The sequence below is a fragment of the Lagenorhynchus albirostris genome, chromosome 14 (assembly GCF_949774975.1).
Source record: "Lagenorhynchus albirostris chromosome 14, mLagAlb1.1, whole genome shotgun sequence".
Lineage (NCBI taxonomy): Eukaryota > Metazoa > Chordata > Mammalia > Artiodactyla > Delphinidae > Lagenorhynchus > Lagenorhynchus albirostris.
Genome location: NC_083108.1, coordinates 80434289 through 80455713, shown reverse-complemented (window position 1 = coordinate 80455713; position 21425 = coordinate 80434289). Strand labels below are relative to the sequence as shown.

At 41.5% G+C, this 21425-nt stretch overlaps 1 protein-coding gene across 3 annotated transcripts in view; it reads left to right on the top strand.

The window, feature by feature from the left end:
• Positions 1-19711, top strand: part of ANAPC5 (anaphase promoting complex subunit 5) — a 38692-nt gene extending 18981 nt beyond the window's left edge. For 2 of the 3 annotated variants that reach the window (XM_060121146.1, XM_060121148.1), the window contains 11 exons: positions 761-951; positions 4763-4844; positions 5480-5569; positions 6785-6966; positions 8015-8150; positions 11987-12061; positions 14470-14591; positions 15052-15159; positions 15243-15390; positions 18820-18982; positions 19380-19711. In XM_060121146.1, coding sequence (XP_059977129.1) covers positions 761-951; positions 4763-4844; positions 5480-5569; positions 6785-6966; positions 8015-8150; positions 11987-12061; positions 14470-14591; positions 15052-15159; positions 15243-15390; positions 18820-18982; positions 19380-19591 — 1509 coding nt within the window. In that variant the 3' untranslated portion in view covers positions 19592-19711. Of the gene's footprint in view, positions 1-760; positions 952-4762; positions 4845-5479; positions 5570-6784; positions 6967-8014; positions 8151-11986; positions 12062-14469; positions 14592-15051; positions 15160-15242; positions 15391-15791; positions 15866-18819; positions 18983-19379 lie in introns of those variants that run through there. The other variant, XM_060121147.1, reaches the window with a different exon arrangement.
• The last annotated feature ends 1714 nt before the right edge of the window (positions 19712-21425 follow it).

Sequence of the window (21425 nt, the reverse complement as noted above, 5' to 3'; positions counted from 1 at the left end):
TTGGCACTTAAAGGACTCAGCCTAGGTTGCAAAGCTTTCCCTCCCACCTCCACCCCTACTGGCCCGGGGGGATTTCTTTCTCTAGTTGCGGCTAGCGGGGGCTACTCTTTGTTGTGGTGCATGGGCTTCTCATTGTGGTGGCTTCTCTTGTTGCAGAGCATGGGCTCTAGATGCGTGGGCTTCATTAGTTGCGGCATGCAGGCTCAGTAGTTGTGGCTCGTGGGCTCTAGAGCGCAGGCTCAGTAGTTGTGGCGCATGGGCTTAGTTGCTCTGTGGCATGTGGGATCCTCCCGGGCCAGGGCTTGAACCCGTGTCCCCTGCATTGGGAGGCGGATTCTTAACCACTGCGCCACCAGGGAAGCTCTGAATTCAAGTTTTAAGATCTTTAGTTTTGTACTCACACTGTTCCTTAATGCCTGAGCTAGGTGATTCCCCCTCCATCCTCACGTATCACCCATGGATCCTAATATAACCAGTGGCATAGTGGATGAATATTTAGGATAAAACTCTGACACAAATTCTAATGGAATTCCCTTTTTTCGTTTGGGTACACCTTCTGGGGGGAAAGTGTACCCAAACCAGCTAATGTACCTTAAGCCTATTTAACCCTGCCTGTGGGGAAAAGATTAAGCTAAACTATGACCATCTTGTTAAAATGGTAGGGGATACACAGGTGTTTGCAGCCAGTGGAACTCTCTGAATTAATATTACACAAGAGGAAGCAGAGCGTTTAAAATATGTTGATTGTTTCTTCTTTTAGCACTACCTCAGCTACTTAAACAACCTCCGGGTCCAAGATGTTTTCAGTTCAACACACAGCCTCCTTCATTATTTTGACCGCCTGATTCTTACTGGAGCCGAAAGCAAAAGTAATGGGGAAGAGGGCTATGGCCGGAGCTTGAGATACGCTGCCCTGAACCTGGCTGCCCTGCACTGCCGCTTTGGTCACTAGTAAGTTTATAGACTTTTGTTCATGCGGAAATTGAAGAAATTATCTCTCAAATGTTAATTGAGATGTGTTTTCTTTTTAATATGCTGTATTAAAAAAAAAGAAGAAGGAAAAGGAGAAAAGAAAGAACCTGTTCAACCTGGAATTGTCAATAACTTCTAAAGAAGGAAGGTTTTTGCAGTGAACAGAAGTTAATGAAAACCTTCTGCCTAAAGAGTCTGCCCCCTGGTGTCACTATTTAGCATTACCATCCAAGTACACGGCCTCTTTCTTTCTTTACTTCTAAGAATAACGGCCACTGAATTAAAAGGAAATTAGGTCATTAGGCCAGAGATTCCCAACAGGATTTTTCAGAGGTAATAATGGGGATGTAAAAGTTATTTTCAGTATTTCAAAAAGCCAAAAGGAAGTTGTATCTTTACTGCATAAAAGACTGCGTGGCTTACCGAACGTCACGTTTGTGCTTTTGGTTGGAATTCAGGCAGCTCAGTGCGTGACAATGACTTATGCCATTGCTAAGATATGCCTGTGATTTTTTTTTTTTTTTTTTTTTGCGGTACGCGAGCCTCTCACTGCTGTGGCCTCTCCCGTCGCGGAGCACAGGCTCCGGACGCGCAGGCCCAGCGACCACGGCTCACGGGCCCAGCCGCTCCGCGGCACGTGGGATCCTCCCGGACCGGGGCACGAACCCGTGTCCCCTGCATTGGCAGGCGGACTCCCAACCACTACGCCACCGGGGAAGCCCTGCCTGTGATTTTAATAAATAAAAATTGGAAATTGATCAGTTATTATTTAGTAAAGACTTAAGAGGATAAAAGCTTTCAAAATATGGAGGCTATTTTGGAAATGAAATAATGTGAATGAATAATGGTGAAAAGGTAGGAAATTACTAATTGAAAGAGTCTCTCTGCCTCCCCTGTGGCTTTTTCCCATTTAAGAAAAATATGGTTTCTGCCACAGGCATCTTTGAATAGAGACTAGAGTGTGTTAATGGAAGTATAGTGTTCCAAGTTCAAGAATTGAGACTTCTACCCCTTGCTCTATGGCCCAGGCAACAACCAGGAAATTCTATTAACTTCTGGTTGTCACATTTTAAAAGGGACATAGACAAGCTGGAGCTTGTTGGGGGGACAGTCTCACTGGAGGCATTCAAAGCCATGTCATATAAATAGTGTGGGAAGGATGTGAGAATGTTTAGCCTGGAAAAGAAATGATTTAACCAAGCATGTGTTTGACATCTTCCTGTAGTGAAGGTCATGTGAAAAGGGCTTAGATTGATCGAGGGTGTGACTACTAGAGAAGATAGGGAGCTGGTAAGTGCAAGTTAAAGGGCAAAACATTTTTGCTCCTTATAAGGAGGAGGTTTCCTTGTATGGAACCCTCTGAGAAAGGTGTCAGCAGAGTGCTCATGTGTGCAGCAAGGGTGACATTAAGGGAATCCAAGTGTCAGATTGATACTTGAACCAAAAAATGTTTAAGGCTACTCTGAACTTCATGATTTTGTGCGATTCCATATTATCTTTTAAGAGTCAACTTCTTTGTTTCTGCCCAGCTTTAATAACCTCTTTGATCAGGGCCTTTCATGTTTTATGTACTCATAATAAATAGCAGCACCATTTGTAATATTTGCCAGTAACCTGTCTCTGTGTTACACACAGCTTGCCCTAGGGTTTGGAAATTTGTATGCAGTCTGCTAGATACAAGTAATTAATCTGTTGATGAATTTCTCTATATTTACAATATTATCAGTGGATAGGCAGCTAACTGTATGGAATTAATTACTAATTAATATCTGATTTACTCAACTTCAGGCTTCTTTATTTTTAGTCCTGGAGCTATGGGCTTGTATAAATCTTTCTCACTTAGCTAATAGGATTGTGGAGATTTCTTGAAAATCTTTGTAGTTGCTTATTGAGCATCTACTATGTACTAGGCACTGTTCTAGGTGCTGGGGATCAGGAGTGAAAAAAAGAGGAAAAAAAATACCCCTGTTCTCATGGAGCTTACAGTGGGGGAGATAAATAATAAACAGCACTAAACATAATTATAATGAATCAGGTAGTGATAGGTCAGGGTAAGAGATTAGAGAGTGATGATGGGGAGTACTATTGTTTTCATAAGTAACACTCTTCTTCCAGATATACACACAAATCACTTATTTGTCAATTTGTAAATTTCTGTTTAAATAGTAAGGTAGCAACTTGGCCCTCCCTTACCTCTGTTAACTTAATATTTGAATAGAGATTTAAAGGAATTGAGGGAGTGAGTAATCTGTGCATTATCTGAAGAAAGAGTGTCCTTATTAGCTAGAACAGCAAGTTCAAAGGCCCTGAGGCAGGATTTACTTGGCATGTTTGAGGAGGAGCAAGTAGTGCGGTTAGAGTGCTGTGGTAAGGGGGGATAGAGGAGGACGGGGTTGTAGAGGTGGCAGGGGTCAGAGAGTTTAGGGTCCTGTAGGCCCAAGTAAGGACTTTGGCTTTTACACTGAATGACATAGGAAGCTGTTGTTTAGAGGCTACAGATCTTTCTGCTCTGGCATTTTGCGAACGGTAGACAGCCAATGCATTTCAGACCTTACAACCAGTTTGCCTCTTGCTCTTTTACTGAAAATTTTTATCAGAGGCTTTTCTGATTAGCAGCAATGGAAAACCATAGGTTCTTTAAGGATTTGCCAGAAACTTTGAAGTTTCTGTGTTGGTAATCTACCTTTTCTTCCTACCTGAGAAAAATAGTCTTTCTTTAGTCCTGTTTTAGCATACTATCTATACAGTTCTCCCAAAAACCTTTTTTCTAAATGTAACATTATTTATTTGGTCATCAGATGTTCAACAAAATTAAATCAACTGATATTTATTGAGGGCCTGTGTGTAAAGATATGCTTCCTGCTTTCAAATAGCTTATATCCTGGTGCCTCTCAGCATTAAAAGGGATTTAAAAGAAATGTAAAATAGGTAAAAATGTATCTGGTTTCTTTATTCAAACAGGTAATTATTGAGGAAGAATTCAGCTGTTAATTGATTGTGTGAGGCTGTTGCTCGTGTTGATAGAAAATTTGACATTAATTTTTCCCTATGTAAGTGCTACCCATAGAATTTCTGATTCTTTTTTGAGATCCTCAGTGATCCAGTATTTATAGAACTTCTGTGCCCTCTGCAGGTTGAAGAAATAAAACTAACACAGATTAAATAAATAGAGGGTGGTGCACAGTAGTATTTAATTAAGCACCGCAGGCAGGTAGCATTTCTGTGGGCTTTTTCAGAAGCGAAGGCCCAGTGGGGCCAAGAACAGTTGGCTGAGTTTCCACAGAAGTTGCGAGGTTGGGGGACACATCCCAGAGGGAGGGGAACCACATGAGCAGAAAGAAGACATCTCAGAAGGGAAAATCCTCAAAATACTTTTAAAAACTAGTATTGAAAAAATTATAAAAGTATCAGATCCCATAGTTAAAAAAAATTTTCAAATGATGCAGAAGCGAAGGCAATGGAAAGTAAAATCTTACATCCTCTCCTTGTCCCTCCCCTCAGCAGTAGACAACTAAAAAAAAAAATCTTAGGAGCTGGGATGAAGAAAAGCCATTCTTTCATGTCCCTTTTAGTAGAAGTCCACCTTAGAAGGGACATGTTCTGTATCTCCACTGTTACTGTTTCTTACCGCTGGAGGAGGGGAGTGCCTCTGAGGGAATAAGCCCATGGTTTCAACTTCCAACCCAGAGGCATGCACGCTGGTGAATTACCGTACAGATGACTTCCTGTTACTGTTGCTTGTACATGTTTGTGGTTGTTAATGAGTTATTAATGTTCAGTCTGTCATTAGTCAACAGGCAGAGCTTGCCCTGCAGGAGGCGATTAGGATTGCCCAGGAGTCCAACGATCACGTGTGTCTCCAGCATTGCTTGGTGAGGCCACCTTCCTGTCTTGGAAGTTCTGCCCTTGGGTTGAGTTGGCTTTCGAAAGGGCCCGTTTGAATTGGGAGGTCCTCAGCAGTGGTGGGAAACTAGTTAGGGGGTCAGGGAAATTCAGGAAAGGCAACCCATGTTTATTTATGTTTCTTAATTCTTGATGTCCATTTTACTTTGGAGGCATTTCTTGTCTACAAGTTTTAATGCAGCTTGCCATGCAAAGCTGCCGCATCAAGTGTTGGCATTAACAAAGGTGTTTGCAATACTGGTAACTGGGTAAGACCTGGTCCTGTCAAAGCATCATCACCAAGCACAAGTAGAACACAGACTTCAGCAACCACCTGAGCATTTCACTTTCTCAGTTACAGGCCATATGGGGGCTTCATGCTTTTTTTCTGGAACATTTGCCACTCACTGCTCTCAGAGGTGAAGAAGATAAATGGCTTGATTATTTCAGTCTGATGGTTTTAATATGTTTGATGGGTTTCATTTAGGTTTATAATTTGTGAAAGTGTATTTTAGAGGATTTATCTTGTCTGTTGTTAATTTGTTCTTACAACCATGCTGATGCTTTCAACAGAACATTAGCCATTATTATTGTTATGATACATTTTGATGACTTCTCTTGCCAGAGCTGGCTTTATGTGCTGGGACAGAAGAGATCTGATAGCTATGTTCTTCTAGAACATTCTGTGAAGAAAGCTGTACATTTTGGGTTACCGGTAAGGCTCATCTTTCTGTGAGACTGTTTAAACAAATGGTATGGTTTTATTCTTGGTAGTTTCATGTGACCTTAATTATTAAACCACTAAATTCTCTTGATGGGTTTCTCTCTGCTCCCTTTATCCTAATAACATCTGTGAAAGTTCCATTTGTCAACTTGATGAGATCTTTGTTTAGTTTATTATCAACACTAACTTACACATATTTATTTAGAAAATTTTTAGGGAAGGCTTATTTTTAAACCAGGGATTGGCAAACTCTACAGCCCATGGGCCAGATCTGGCTCACTGCCTGCTTATGTATGGCCCTCAAGCTAAGAATGGATTTTACATTTTTAAATAGTTGGGGGAAAAAAAACCAAAGAAGAATATGCGACATAGACCAACTGTGGCCTGCAAAACCTAAACTATTTACTATCTGGCCCTTTACAGAACAAGTTTGCTGATCCTTATTTGAAATAATAAACAAAGCCAGGAACCAGTAGACCTGACCAGCAGATTTGTCCTTTCTCATTTTGAGTAGCAGGGAAGGACCTGAATTATATTCCTCGATGACAAATACTGAGGGGCATTGAAAGGGCATAGTCTCTACACATGAAATAGTAATGACTGTTAGAATCTAGATTACTATTGCTCAAAGAACCTTATTCTGTCTAAAAAAAATTTAAAAATAAATGATAGACTTCTTAAGCACAATTTTTGTTACGGATTTAAGTGGACTTTTTTTAGTTGAGCTTTCATCCTTGAAAATTATACCAGAAGTTAATGAAAAGATAATTATGCTCATAATAGGCAGCCTTTCTTAATCTCCTACCACATGATGTGCCCAGCACTGTTTGATATATACTATTTAATTTTAATCCTTAAAATAATTCTTTATGATGGGTGTGATGCCCATTTTACAGATGGGCTTGTCTAAGAAGCTAAGTGACTGGCCCCAGGTCACATGGTAAATGGCAGAAGCAGTGCTTAAGTCCAGATCCATTTAATTTCAAAGCCCTGGCTCTTCCCATTGTACTGTTACCCTCTCTTCCATCCCCAGTTTTTCAGGAACATATCGCATACGGGTCAGGGTCAGGCTTACAGGTACTTTCTTTTTAAATAGTGCTATCATTGTGCATGTGCTGAAATGAAATATGCCAAATTTCTGAAGAGCAAAACAAAATTTTGTCACGTAATCTCTATCATGAGTCTTGCGTATGTCTGTCCCCTTAGTACCTCGCCTCTCTGGGAATACAGTCCCTAGTTCAGCAGAGAGCTTTTGCTGGGAAGACCGCAAACAAACTTATGGATGCACTAAAGGACTCCGACCTCCTGCACTGGAAACACAGCCTGTCAGAGCTCATCGACATCAGCATCGCACAGAAAACAGCCATCTGGAGACTCTACGGCCGCAGGTGGGTCTTCAAGGCTATGAGGGCACGAATCCTTTTATAGATGAGCAGAAGCCAGCAAATGGGTTCTGTGAAGGCCAAATGGATGGAGGTTGTTTGTATAGGGGATTAAAGAAAGCGCTTTAGAATTTTAAAACATTTTCTACTGCACAGACTTTGCAAAGATTTTTCCTATGCGCATTTTTATTTACTCCTCCCAACAGCTCTGGGAGGTAACTGGGGGGTGATCTCCATTCCAGGATGCATAGGACAAGGTTCACAAATCTGATCTGCCCCAGATTACAAACGAATTAACAAGTGACAGAGCCCAGACTCAAGCCCAGGTCCTCTGACTCCAAGCACCATGCCCCTGCACTCTGAGATGGGAACCTCTCTTCCTGTTGGCCAGGAGGCATGGGCCACACTCACTCAAGCCGAGCACCCCCTTAACCCAAAAGCTGCTACGTAAAGAAAGTTGCTTCCCTGTTGCCCAGGGTGTATTCTCTGGACTGTCTCCAGCTCTGTGTGTAACTCCCATTTAGCCTCCTGTAGCCTGGAAGTAAACTTCTGAACCAGATTTTTAATCCTGGAGCTACCTCACCTAGACAATATGCTGTTTCTAGGAATTCAGTCATGAAAGGAAGTGCTTATTTTATCAGTCTTGTTTTTGTACTTGAAATAATTTTTGGCACGATGTGGTCTGAAACAGCTGCAGACACTAGCCACTGCTTCCACTGTCAGAGCAGCCAGTGCCAGGATGGCATCAGGTCTGAATTTACCCGTGAAAACTAATTAACATACTGTGACCACAGGGAAAATTAGAGGCAGTGGGGCGCTCTGGAGCTTGGAGCTCCCAATTGTGCCGTAACCACTACGTTTTCTTTGGGGCTGCACATCCAGGATGCTTTTCTGCTCTCCTCGTCCCGAGGACAGGAGAACTGGCTTTGGGAGGCAGCTGCTCCCCGGAAGCCAGAGCCTGCTTCCTCCTGTTTCCACCCAAGGTAACTGTAGGGTGTGGCTGAGGGCAGCCTGTGTCTCTTGACTGACTGGGCTTCCTGTGTCTCCTCCCCAGCACCATGGCCCTGCAGCAAGCCCAGCTGCTGCTGAGCATGAACAGCCTAGAGTCGGTGAACGCAGGTGTGCAGCAGAACAACACGGAATCGTTTGCTGTGGCGCTGGGCCACCTCGCCGAGCTGCACGCGGAGCAGGTGGGCAGGTGGCCGGGCCCTGTGCTTCTGGAGCCGTGTAGGCCCCGCCATTTCTGTCCTCTAGTGCTTGAGAAAAGCACTGGACGGGTCTGGTTGGATGCAAGTGGTTGGAAGGGTGAAATCCCACCAGTAGAAATGGACTGGGTGTGGAGTCTGCAAGGTTTGTTGAACTTGGGATCTCTTTCGGCATCAGGGAAGAGAGTGAGAGGTCAGCTGTTTCTATGTACCAAATGGAATAAAAAGGAGTCTTTGAAATTTAGGGTAGTAGAGCTGTGTATGTTTGTGGGAAAGGGAAGAACATAATAAGAGTACAGCTAAGATGACAATAGCCAAGGTTTGTTGTACATTTGTCCTGTGCCGGGCCCTATGCTTAGCGATTTACATGTATCATCTTCCTGATTCCTTACAGTAGCCTCGTAAGGTCAGCCTTATCATCACCCCTATTTCACAGAAAAGAAACTGAGCTCCAGGGAGCTAAATCCCATACCCACAGCCAGTAAATGTCAGTGTCAGATCTTCAACCCAAGTCTGATTGACTCCAAAGAAAGACAGTTGGAATAGGGCATTACCTTTACTTACAGCCCAAGTAATTTCACACGATTCTTTTTATAGGGGATTGATTAAAGGGTCTCTCATGATGCGCTAGGCTTCCTTTCCCCTTTGCTCAAAAGTATCTTCTTCCATGGGAAAAGGTCAGGGAAAGCTCTCATCTAAAGCCCTCCAACTAACTAACTGCTGCCTTGCTATAAGCACATTTCCTTGATCATATTATTTTCTCGACCTCTTTGTGGTATAATAATGATCGTTAGGTTGCGTCATAACACTCAGTATTCCTTAATCTGCATCCTACAATCTTTGAGTGGTTTCCACCCCTTTCAGAAGTCTATAAATACTTCCCTCTACTAGACATACTTTAGCATTTTACAATCCTCTAAGTGGTTGTGTAAACAAAGGGCATGGATGGGCTCTGGCTGACGGCATCTGCCTGCACCTCCATCAGCTGCTATCTTCCTGTATCTGGGAAGCAGCGCCCGCCCGAGCTCTCTGACATTAAAACAGCAGACCAGCTGCTCTTGCTGTTTGCTTTCCTCCAGGAATGTTGCACATTAATCACTTTCTTGGTCTTTTTCCCCCCCTCATAATGGTTCTGGAACCTCTTTAACGTGGATTCTTTTCCTCTGCTGGTGCCTTGGTTACGTGGAGCGTTTGTAATAAATGAGTCAGTGAACATTCAGTGAGGCATTTGGTACGAGCTTCACGTTGACTTTTTTTCCCCCAACAACTTTATTGAGATAGAATTCACATGCCATACAATCCACCCATTTACAGTGTCCCCTTGTGACTTTTTCAAGTAGGATTCTCCCCACTGACCCCAAGCTTAAAGAGTGGAATAACTTCCCTTTGGTTCTCTTTGAGTGATGTAGGGTAGAAATTATTTCTTCATCTCCTGGAATGGAGAACCGCTTTACAAAAATCTGGTCTTGGCTCAATTCTTTAGCCTTAGCTTTCTCCAAGTTCAGTTGTTAATAGTTCTGTGATTTTTTTCTGGGGGTAATACCATGCTCTTTGGGTCTGTATTAATCTTTCCATCTCCGGGCTTATGTGAAAGACCTGCTGACGCCATTGTTGCCTGGCTCCAGTGGATGTGCTAGGAGACCTCTAATTGTACAGCTAGAAGACAGTCAGTGGCCACTTTATTTCAATTCAGTCTCTTTCCCCACCTCTTCTCAACCTGCCTTAGAAAGACTTTTCTAGTGTCAGAACATTGACCATGTAGATAAACCCACTGAGCTGATGACTGTCGCATTTTCAATTATACAGGTTAGACTTACACCTATGAAATTAAGCTTGGCCAACTGAGAAGGCAGTTTTATCATGAATTTCTATTTGCTCTTTTATTTCCTTTGTGTTGTGCTTCCAGTTGTGTCCTGAAACTGATCTCTAGATAAACTGGATGCTGCACTTTGCTGTGGTAGTGACTGGGGGCTTGGGTGAACCTAGAAGGAAGTTATGGGGTCTGAACTGCTGTTTGTGAGCTTCCTCCTGCAGCCCAGAGGAAGTGCTAAGAGATCCGGCCCCCTTTACTCTTTCTGCGTAACTCTGGTTCATCGTGTCACATTCCTCTCCCAGCCTCAGGAAATGGCAGGTCACAATAGGAATGTTTTGGGGGAGTGCTGCCGTGTGCACTGTTCTCTCTACTTGGCCTGAAGGTTTGACAGCCATCTAGATCCACACGCCCAACTCCGTATGGTAGTCATGAAAATAATTGGCAAGACTGGCCAGTTAAAATCACAAGAATAAAAAGATTAATGATCTTTTATTATAATTCAGTATACTTTCGACTTAATTCACTTCAAATAGAAGTTCACCTGTGGTCTAACTGAGCTTCTATATAGACTGAAGATATACTACCTGACCAAAGGATAGGGACAAATTGAAAAGCTTTTTGGGGCTTAATAAGATAGACATTCTAGCAATATAAGAGTGTAAAAAAGACATGAACATGTATTCACAGAAAAAACATAAATGATTATAAAACATGAAAAAATTTCCATGTAGTCATTAAAGAAATTCAAATTAACACAGTGAAATAACCAGTTTCATCAAACAAATAGGCAAAGAAGCTAAATATCAGGGGAGGAGAAAGGTGTAGAATGCTGGTATAAGAGTACTTGGTATGGGCTTCCCTGGTGGCGCAGTGGTTGAGAGTCCGCCTGCCGATGCAGGGGACATGGGTTCGTGCCCCGGTCCGGGAAGATCCCACATGCCGTGGAGCAGCTGGGCCCGTGAGCCATGGCCTCTGAGCCTGCGCGTCCGGAGCCTGTGCTCCGCAACGGGAGAGGCTACAACAGTGAGAGGCCCGCGTACTGCAAAAAAAAAAAAAAAAAAAGAGTACTTGGTACATTTCTGTATGGTAATTTAGTAATATACCTATCAAAAAGCTTAAAAGTGCCTGCAATTTTACTTCTAAGGTATTATCCTAAGGAAATAATTGGACAAGTATGCAAAGATGTATCCACCAAGATAATCATTCTAGCATTTTTAAAATGGAAAAAATTGGAAACAATCAAAATATCACAAACTAGGAGTTTTGTTTGTTTTTTTTTTGCCGTACGCGGGCCTCTCACTGTTGTGGCCTCTCCCATTGTGGAGCACGGGCTCCGGACGCTCAGGTTCAGCGGCTATGGCTCACGGGCCCAGCCGCTCTGTGGCATGTGGGATCTTCCTGGACCGGGGCACGAACCCATGTCCCCTGCATCGGCAGGTGGACTCTCAACCACTGCGCCACCAGGGAAGCCCGGAGATTATTTTGATTGGACTATAATTTATTTACCTAATAAAATACTGTGATGTATAGATTTATTTGTTGACACTGAAAAGATTCATTCATTCAAAAAATATTTATTGAGTACCTACCATGTGGTAAATAGGCAATTTACAAAAATGGTATGTATACCTATTTTTGGAATACTTATATGTTTTATATTCATGTGAATATGAGAAGTTCAGAAGGATATGTGCCGAGAAATTACTGTGATTATCTTTGGTGGGATTAAAAGTAATTTGCCTTTTTCTCGTTGTTCACATGTATTTCGTAAGTTTTTTTCCTAGAGTGAACATGTATTACAGGTGTAATTAAAAAACAATTTTTTTAATGTACAAGTGAAATACATTAGAACCTAAGAAAAATGGCCCCTTGATATTTGACAGTCTCTGCCTAGGGTCATCCGGCTGCTGCACCAAGAACAGGTGAGTCATACTCATGTCCTGTGAGTGGGATCGCAGGTGTGGTGTCAGCACAGGCGTGCTAAACAAATCATGGCTTTCTATTTTAGGGCTGTTTCGCTGCAGCTTCAGAAGTGTTAAAGCACTTGAAGGAGCGATTCCCACCTAACAGTCAGCATGCCCAGGTAACCTGCCTTTTGTGTGTCATCGATTTATTTTTGAAAATACCATTTTTACTGTATTATTGTCAAAATAGCGTATTTTAGAGTCTCCCCTCAGCCTCTCGTGTCTTGGTTCCTTTCTGTGACGTCCGTGCTTTGAGGTCAACATAGGAGACTCTGTAAACTGCGTTCCAGAAGGCTGAGGAATAACCTCTGAGAAAAGATTAAAGTAGGGTACTTTTTTCATTCCTGTCTTCGTGGTTTTAAATTAGTATTCCCTATACCTCTAACTGTATGGGAATAAGCAAAGAAATCGTCAGTGTCCTTTGATAGATCAAGAATTAGGTCTCCGTTTTGTTACTCTGTTTTCTCCTGCTTGGCAGCTCTAACCTTTTCCTCCCAGAATTGAATAACCTTTTGGCAAGATGTATGCAGTGGGGATGAACTTTATAAAGCAGTCCTAGGCACTCTGTTCCTTTTTGCACCAATTTCCATCTCTGATGGGGCCAAGAAAACTATTACGAGGGGCCTCTTTCTCTTCCTCCCCTTACCAAGTTTAGTATTAACTAAATTAGGGAATTTGAAATCATGAGAGACCATGGCCTGGGAATCTCCTACTGTTGGTCCCTGAGCCGGGAGTGGGGGGGCTTCCGTTCACATGGGTTGCTGGCCCCACCTCATTAGATATGGTGTGAATGCCTGTCTGCTTATGAGCTGTGCTGGGATCTCACTGCTGCTGGCTGTGATCTGAATTCAGAGTACCCAGACGGAAAGGTGGTAAGCGAACAAAATAGAAGCTAGCACCCAAGGATGCTGTGGGGAAAAAGAATTAAGCGTGGTTCTGTGGTAGTGCTAATGTGATGGAGCGGTTTCGGTTACTGTTCTAGGCATGTTTTAAGAAGGTGCACAGTAAAAAAAAAAAAAGACACAGTTTAACTCACATTCTAGAAGAAACATGTATGGCTGATAAAGAGAGGAAAAGTTGCTCAGCCTGACTATTGATCAAGGGACATACAAATGAAAAAATAAGGAGGTATTTCATACCCATCAGACTGGCCAAAAGTAACATATCTGACACCACCAATTGTTGGTGAAGGTGTGGAGCAATGAGTCATGTCATACACCGCCGGCGGGGAGTGTAAACTGGTGTGACCCATCTGGAGAACAAATGGGCACTGTGTTAAGGAGAAGGTGCATATGTCCTACAGCCCAGCTTTCCCACGGCTTGCTGTATACCCAGGGTAACTGTTGCACAGCACAGGGGGTGATGTAGGGGAGTGTTTGCTGCAGCACTGTTCAGAAGAGTGAGAAAGTGGAAGTACCTAAATACCCATCAACACGAGAATAGATAAGTTGTTGCATATTCATATAATTGAAAACTATTCATCAGTGAAAAGGAATGAACTAGAACTACTTGTATTAACATGTGTCAGCCTCCCCAAAATAATGTTGAGCTTAAAAGCAAGTTGTCAAAGGATGCATACAGTATGATGCTATTTATTTATACAAAGTTTAAAAACATGTAAGATCATACTATATATTGTTTTTTTCATACTATATATTATTTAAGGATAAGTAAATATTTTGTAAAAGTATAAAAACATGACTGGGGGGACTTCCCGGGTGGTCCAGTGGTTAAGACTCCTCGCTTCCAATGCAAGGGGTGTGGGTTCAATCCCTGGTCGGGGAACTAAGATCCCACATGCCATGCGGTAAATAAATGAATGAATGAATAATCAATCGTCATAGATCACTCATTAAAAAAAATTCTTAAAAAAAATGGGAATGATAAACAACAAATCAAATGCTTCCTTTGAAAACAGAAAGAGGAGAATGGAATTTGCAAAGTACCTCAATAATGTGCAATAGTATCCAAAGCAAGTAAAGCAAAATGTTGTGATTTGACAAAGTTGATGGTTGCTATACATGTTTTGTTATTTTATTCTTAGTGCTTTTTCACAGACTTGAAATATTTAAAAAAAATTTTTTTAATCTAAAAAAAAAAGTGTGTGAATTGTAAGGATATTTGTTAAGCAAGCGAAAATACTTTTATATTTCTGTTGAATAATGAGGTGAACATCTGCCATTCTGTTCTTTTTTTTTTTTTTTGGCTGAGTGCGGGCTTTCTCTAGTTGCGGGGAGTGGGGACTACTCTTCGTTGTGGTGCGCGGGCTTCTCCTTGCGGTGGGTGGCTTCTCTTGTTGTGGAGCACAGGCTCTAGGTGCGCGGGCTTTCGTAGTTGTGGCTCGCGGGCTCTAGAGCACAGGCTCAGTAGTTGTGGTGCATGGGCTTAGTTGCTCTGTGGCATGTGGGATCTTCCCGGACCAGGGCTCGACCCCGTGTCCCCTGCATTGGCAGGCGGATTCTTAACCACTGCGCCACCAGGGAAGCTCCTGCCATTCTGTTCTTAACTGTGTTTTTTTTCTTACTAGTTATGGATGCTGTGTGATCAAAAAATACAGTTTGACAGAGCAATGAATGATGGCAAATATCATTTGGCTGATTCAATTGTTACAGGAATCACAGCTCTTAATAGCATAGAGGGTGTATACAGGTAAGAAATTTTGAAAACTCCAACCCCAGAATGAAGTAGTTCTCAAATGGCTTTATTCTTATTTGTTTTGTGTGTGACTTAATTGATTAGCTTAGGAAAAAACGTTTTTTTTTCTATTTATTACCTATTTATTACAGACCATTAGAAAATACAAATAAACAAAATGGAGAAAGTTAAGTAGTACCCAGAGATAATCACTAACATGCTATCTATAATTCCAGACTTTTTTCTTGTGTGCATGTATGTGTGTGTGTGCACACATGTGCTCACACACACACACATACACACAATTTTTTTTTCTCTTTTAAGAAAAATTATATCAGACACAGTTATTCCCCTTGGGAGGTTACAATTACAGTCTAATTGAGGAAATAGAGATTCTAAACCTGAAAGTGACTCTACTTACAACACTTGCAAAACATCAACATAACCATTTGTGTTTATTTTGTTTCTGTGTCAGAAAAGCAATTGTACTACAAGCTCAGAACCAAATGTCAGAGGCGCACAAGCTTTTACAAAAATTGTTGATTCATTGTCAGAAAATCAGGAATACAGAAATGGTGATCAGGTAAGGGAAGGCTTTTGTGCATCTCACCTAGGTGGTACTTTGTGCTGGTTATTGTCATCCCATGTCTTCCTCTTTGTGGGCAGTGTCCTGCTGTCTGTGGCAGAGCTGTACTGGCGATCTTCCTCCCCTACCATCGCGCTGCCTGTGCTCCTGCAGGCTCTGGCTCTCTCCAAGGAGTACCGGTTGCAGCATTTGGCCTCTGAAACAGTGCTGAACTTGGCTTTTGCCCAGGTAAGCTGATCTCTGTTTTTATAGCACATATTTGTGCTCAAGAACTGGTGAGTCTGTTACTACTCTTTGGTTTTGAAAAGCGTAGTAATAAGCTTTTGCTTCTTAATATTGAAATCTGGGAAGGTATTGTCACTGTGCAAGCCTTCCATGGAAGTCTGGAGTTGTGAACTTGGTGACAAGCTGACACCTCCCAGTGGTGCTGGCTTTACCGAGCTGTGTATTTACTAAGGAGGATGCGCCTCTTCATTGAGGACATTTGCATCATATTAATGACTTAGCTGGCCCAGAGCTGTGCTTGATTTAACAAGAGAATGAGTAAGGAAATGAGGAAGTCATGTGTTCATTGAAAGGTTTTGGAAGTTAAATTGTATTTTATGTTTGTTTTCTGTCTCCCCCTGTAGAATGTAAAGACCATGAGAGAAGGGACTGTTTTTTCCCTGCTATATCCTGTGGTACCTAATAGGATCCACACATAGTAGGTTTTTAATAAATATTTATTGAATGAATGAATTTTGAACTTACTGGAGGAATTTACTAACTAAAGCAGAGGTTCCCCAAACCATGCATCAGCATTATTGGGGAGATTTAAAAAATATCTGCATATCTGGCCTTGCCTCAAACCTACAGAGTCAGAATCTCTAGGGGAGGAGCCTAGGAGTCTATTTTCCTTACCAGCTTCCCCAGTGATTTTTTTTTCTTAATTAAGATAAAATTCACATAACATAAAATTTACCATTTAAAAGTATACAGTTTAGGGCTTCCCTGGTGGCGCAGTGGTTGAGAGTCCGCCTGCCGATGCAGGGGACACGGGTTTGTGCCCCGTCCGGGAAGATCCCACATGCCGCGGAGCGACTGGGCCCGTGAGCCACGGCCGCTGAGCCTGCGCTCTGCAGCGGGAGAGGCCACAACAGCGAGGGGCCTGCGTACTGCAAAACACACGCACACGCACACACACACACACACACACACACAAAGTATACAGTTCAGTGGTTTTAGAATATTTACATTATTTTGCAAACATCACCACTGTCTAATTCCAGAATATTTTCACCACACCAAATAGAAAGCCCAGACCCATTTTTTCTAAAGCAGTCACTCCCCACTTCCTCCTCCCTCCAGCCCCTGGCAACCGCTAATCTATTTTCTGTCTCTATGGGTTTGCCTGTTCTGGATATTTCATATAAATGGGATCATACAGTGTGCGGCCTTTGTGTCTGGCTTTTTCGCTTAGCATCATGTTTTCAGGATTCATTCATGTTGTGGCATGTGTCAGTCAGTTCTAGATTCCTTCTAATGGAATACTGTTCCATCAGATGGATACACTACATTTTGTTTATCCATTCATAAGTTGATGGACATTTGGGTTGTTTCCACATTTTGACTATTATAAATAGCTCTTAACATTGATGTACAAGTTTTTTTCTGGATATATGTTTTCATTTCTCTTGGGTATACTTAACAGTGGGATTGCTGGGTCATATAGTTCTTTGTTTAACTTTTTGTGGAACCACCAAACTGTTTTCCACTGCGGCTATATCATCTCATATTCTCACCAGCAATGTATGAAGGTTCCGCTTTCTCTCTATCTTTGCCAGCACTTGTTATTTTCCATTTTATTAGTGTGAAGTTATATCTCATTGTGGTTTTGATTTGCATTTCCCTAATAAGTAATAATATGGAGCATCTTTTCATGTGAGTACTGGCCATTTGTATATGTTCCTGGAGAAATGTCCAAGTCCTTTACCCGTTTTTAAATTGGGTTGTCTAATTTTAGTTTTCAGTTGTAAGAGTTTTTATATATTCTGGTTGCTAGACGCTTATCAGATATATGGTTTGCAAATATTTTGTCCCATTCTCTGGGTTGTCTTTTCACTTTCTTTTTTTTTTTCTTTTTTTTGCGGTACACGGGCCCCTCACTGCTGTGGCCTCTCCCGTTGCGGAGCACAGGCTCCGGACACGCAGGCTCAGTGGCCATGGCTCACGGGCCCAGCCGCTACGCGGCATGTGGGATCTTCCCAGACCGGGGCACGAACCCGTGTCCCCTGCATCGGCAGGTGGACTCTCAACCACTGCACCACCAGGGAAGCCCCAGAGATTCTTTTATTTTTTAATGTTTGCTTTTACAGCTATAAATTTTCTTCTGAGCACCGTATCCTATAGGTTTTCACTGCATCCCATAAGTTTTGGTATGTTGTGTTTTTGTTCATCTCAAGGTATTTTCTAATTTCCCTTGTGATTTCTTCTTTGACACTTTGACTGTTTATGAGTGTGTTGTTTAATTTCCACATATTTGTGAATTTTTCAGATTCCCTTTTATTACTGTTTTCTAATTTAACTTCACGTGGTCAGAGAAGATATTTTGTATGATTTAAACCTTTTAAAATATGAGTGTTATTTTGTGGCATAACATATGGTCTATCCTGGGAGATGTTCCATGTACATTTGAGAAGAATATGTGTTCTGCTGTTGTTGGGCTAGTTGGTTTATAGTCTTGCTCAAGTCTTCTATTTCCTTGCTGATCTTCTGTTAAGTTTCTATCCACTATTGAAAGTAGAGTATTGAACTCTGAAACTATTATTGTTGAACTATTTCTCCCTTCAGTTCTGTCAGTTTTCGCTTCATATATTTTGGGGTTCTGTTGTTTGGTGTATATATGTTTATAATTGTTGTATCTTCTTGATGAATTGGCCCTTTATCAGTATATAATGTCCTTCTTTGTCTCTTATTAGTTTTTGACTTAAAGTCTATTTTGTCTGATATTAGTATAATCAGTCCAGCTCTCTTTTGGTTACTGTTTGCATGGAATATCTTTTTTTACTATCCTTTTACTTTCAGCCTATTTATGTCTTTTAATCTAAAGTGAGTCTCTTATAGATAACATATAGTTGTATCATGTTTGCAAAAATCTGTTCTGCCAATCTCTTCCTTTTAATTGAAGAGTTTAAGCCATTTACATTTAATTTAATTATGGATTTGAAAGGATTTACTTCTATTTTGCTATATTTTTCTATATGTCTTACATCTTTTCTTGTTCCTCCATTACTGTTTATTTTCTGTTAAATGGATGTTTCTAGTGTACCCTTGTTTATTTTACTATATATTTTTGAATTTTTTAAAAGTAGTTCCTTTTCTCCTAGTGATTCTTATACAGCTAGTTCAACCTTTTTGAATCATCAATGTAAAAGATTTTTGTAAAGACAGAAACCTTTCTATAATGTAAATAACTACTCCCTCCCTTATCTATTGTAGCCTGAAACCGATTGTCACACATTATGTTTTCTAAGAGTGTGATGCACATTAAAGATAGTACATGTCAGGGAGAAAGTAAGCCAGACATTGCCATTCAGAAGAGAAGAGCCAGAAATGAAGCCCTTCCTGTAGTCGGCAGTGGGTGTAGGTGTGTATAGCACCATGATGTTTCTTTTTCAGCTCATCCTTGGAATCCCAGAACAGGCCTTAAGTCTTCTCCATATGGCCATTGAGCCCATCTTGGCTGACGGGGCTGTCCTGGACAAAGGCCGTGCCATGTTCTTGGTGGCCAAGTGCCAGGTGGCTTCAGCAGCTTCCTATGAGCCACTGAAGAAAGCAGCAGGTAGGAAACCATACAAAGATTGTTAGGTAATACTATTACAGAAAACTTGTAAAGAAGAAGAAAAGACATTAAACTTGGGACAGTATTTAAGTTTTGAGTGTTCACAAATATATGTTATAATTTCATGCAGCATTTAAAGTGCTTTCACTTGCATACTTGCATGAAGGTTGAGGGCAAGTGAATTGTTATTTTAACCCTACAGAACTAGGTGTGAGGCTGGAAATCAGTACTAAAGACTTAGTGGTGTTTTTTTGTTTGTTTGTTTGTTTCTTCTCAAAGAGTAGAATGTAAAAGTTTCTGGTATATGTTAAATCAATAAAAATAGATATTAAGCTTCGAAAACTATATGTGAAGCATTGAGTTAAATATGTGTGGTATTTTCCCCATTTTCCATCAGTTCTTGAGGCCGCCATTGAGAACCTCAATGAAGCCAAGAACTATTTTGCAAAAGTCGACTGCAAAGAGCAGATCAGAGACGTCGTTTACTTCCAGGCCAGACTCTACCACACCCTGGGGAAGACCCAGGAGAGGAACCGGTGTGCGATGCTCTTCCGGCAGCTGCATCAGGACCTGCCCTTTCATGGGGTGCCCTTGATAAATCTTCTCTAGTGAGAACATCCCCACTGGACCACTGTGCAGAGTAGATGATTTTGGACTTGTTCATACTCCCTCCCTCCATATAAATGATGTATTTGATATCTGTCTTATCAATAAACTGCATTCTGATTAGTTTGTCTTATTTTGTTGCTAAAATACACGTATTTGTTTTTTGTTTTCCCATTTCTTTCTTTTGATAGCAAAGGATACCAACATTCTGTTAATAAGTGGCTGGTTTATTAATAACTTAGTGCAAGTGTTAAAGATTATGTTCTCTCTGGGCAAAGTTGCCAATATCTTATTAGCAATTGTGCACACTCTCCACCAGTGTGTAAATTCATTTTGCACCTATGCTCAGACAAGAGCTCTTTCGGGTATTGGTAGATCTCTTGAGGAGGTTGGTGCAGGTTTTTCGGAGGCTTGGATTTTCCTTTGGAAGCTCCCCTGTTTTGTTCTGCTGGACTGGTGCTTGGGTTGGGTCTGTGTGTACTTGCAAGCACATGTCAGTCCCTGACTGGAGATTAAGATGGGAAAGATCTTTTTATGGTTTTTGGACCAATGACAAGAAGCATGTTTCAGTCACTTTCTGGGTGTTGGCTTTCTCATATCTTCTGCATGGGTATATTTTTTCTATACTTAATAAATCAGGGATGATGATAAGGAATTCATCATGAATGAGGTGATTATAAGTTGAGAAAGGGTCTGAAGCTCAGAGGTGTGTGGATGCTATCACTCAAATATACACTAATTTACATATCTCAACCCTGCAGAAGCCAGTTATTGCTCTGTTTGTGTATTTATCTTACCCTTCAGTGTTCACAGAAAAATCCCCGTGTTTCAAATCCAAAACAGCAACCAGGAACCAACCAAATTTTGCAGCTTCTATCAGTGGCTCTTTCTCTGTTAAATTTAAACCTTTGGATGGGAAATAATTTATCCCCAGAGCTCTTCGAAACAGTGTAAAACAACTCCCACTCATTAGGGTGCGTTTGCTGGCCAAAGACAGCTGCTCTGAAAATAAGAGACTCAGTGTGGAGATAAAGACACTAATTAGTATGTTGATGTTTAAAAATCTTTCCTTACATTTATTTGAAAGGTTATATATGTAGATGGTAAAAATTAAATATTGTTAAAGGCTGTATAGTAAGATGTAATTCTTCCTCCCAGGAAGTAACCATTATTAATCAGTTTCTTTCGATTCTTCCCATATATTCTCTAATCTGATGTCATTTTTGGTCAATGTACTTAAGCTCCTTCCAATCTAAGAAGTGATCTTACTCTGCCTCAGTGTAAGAAAGTTCAAGAGATGGGGTGACATAAAAACTAGACATCATTACACCTGACCAGGACCAGCTACATAATTTGTGGGGCCCAGTGCAAAGTAAAATTACAAGGCCTATATATATATATATATATATATATATATATATATATAATTTTTTAAAAATTTATTTATTTTTGGCTGTGTCAGCTCTTTGTTGCTGCATGCGGGCTTCCTCTAGCCACGGGCGAGTGGAGTAGCGGGGGCTACTCTTCGTTGCGGTGCGCGGGCTTCTCATTGCTGTGGCTTTTGTGGCAGAGCACAGGCTCTAGGCGTGCGGGCTTCAGTAGTTGTGGCACGTTGGCTCAGTAGTTGTGGCTCACAGACTGTAGAGCGCAGGCTCAGTAGTTGTGGTACACGGGCTTAGTTGCTCCGCAGCATGTGGGATCTTCCCGGACCAGGGCTCGACCCCGTGTCCCCTGCATTGGCAGGCGGATTCTTAACCACTGTGCCACCAGGGAAGTCCCGAGGCCTGTATTAAGTGGAGCGTTAAACCAGGTACGGGGCCCTTCTAAACACACAGCC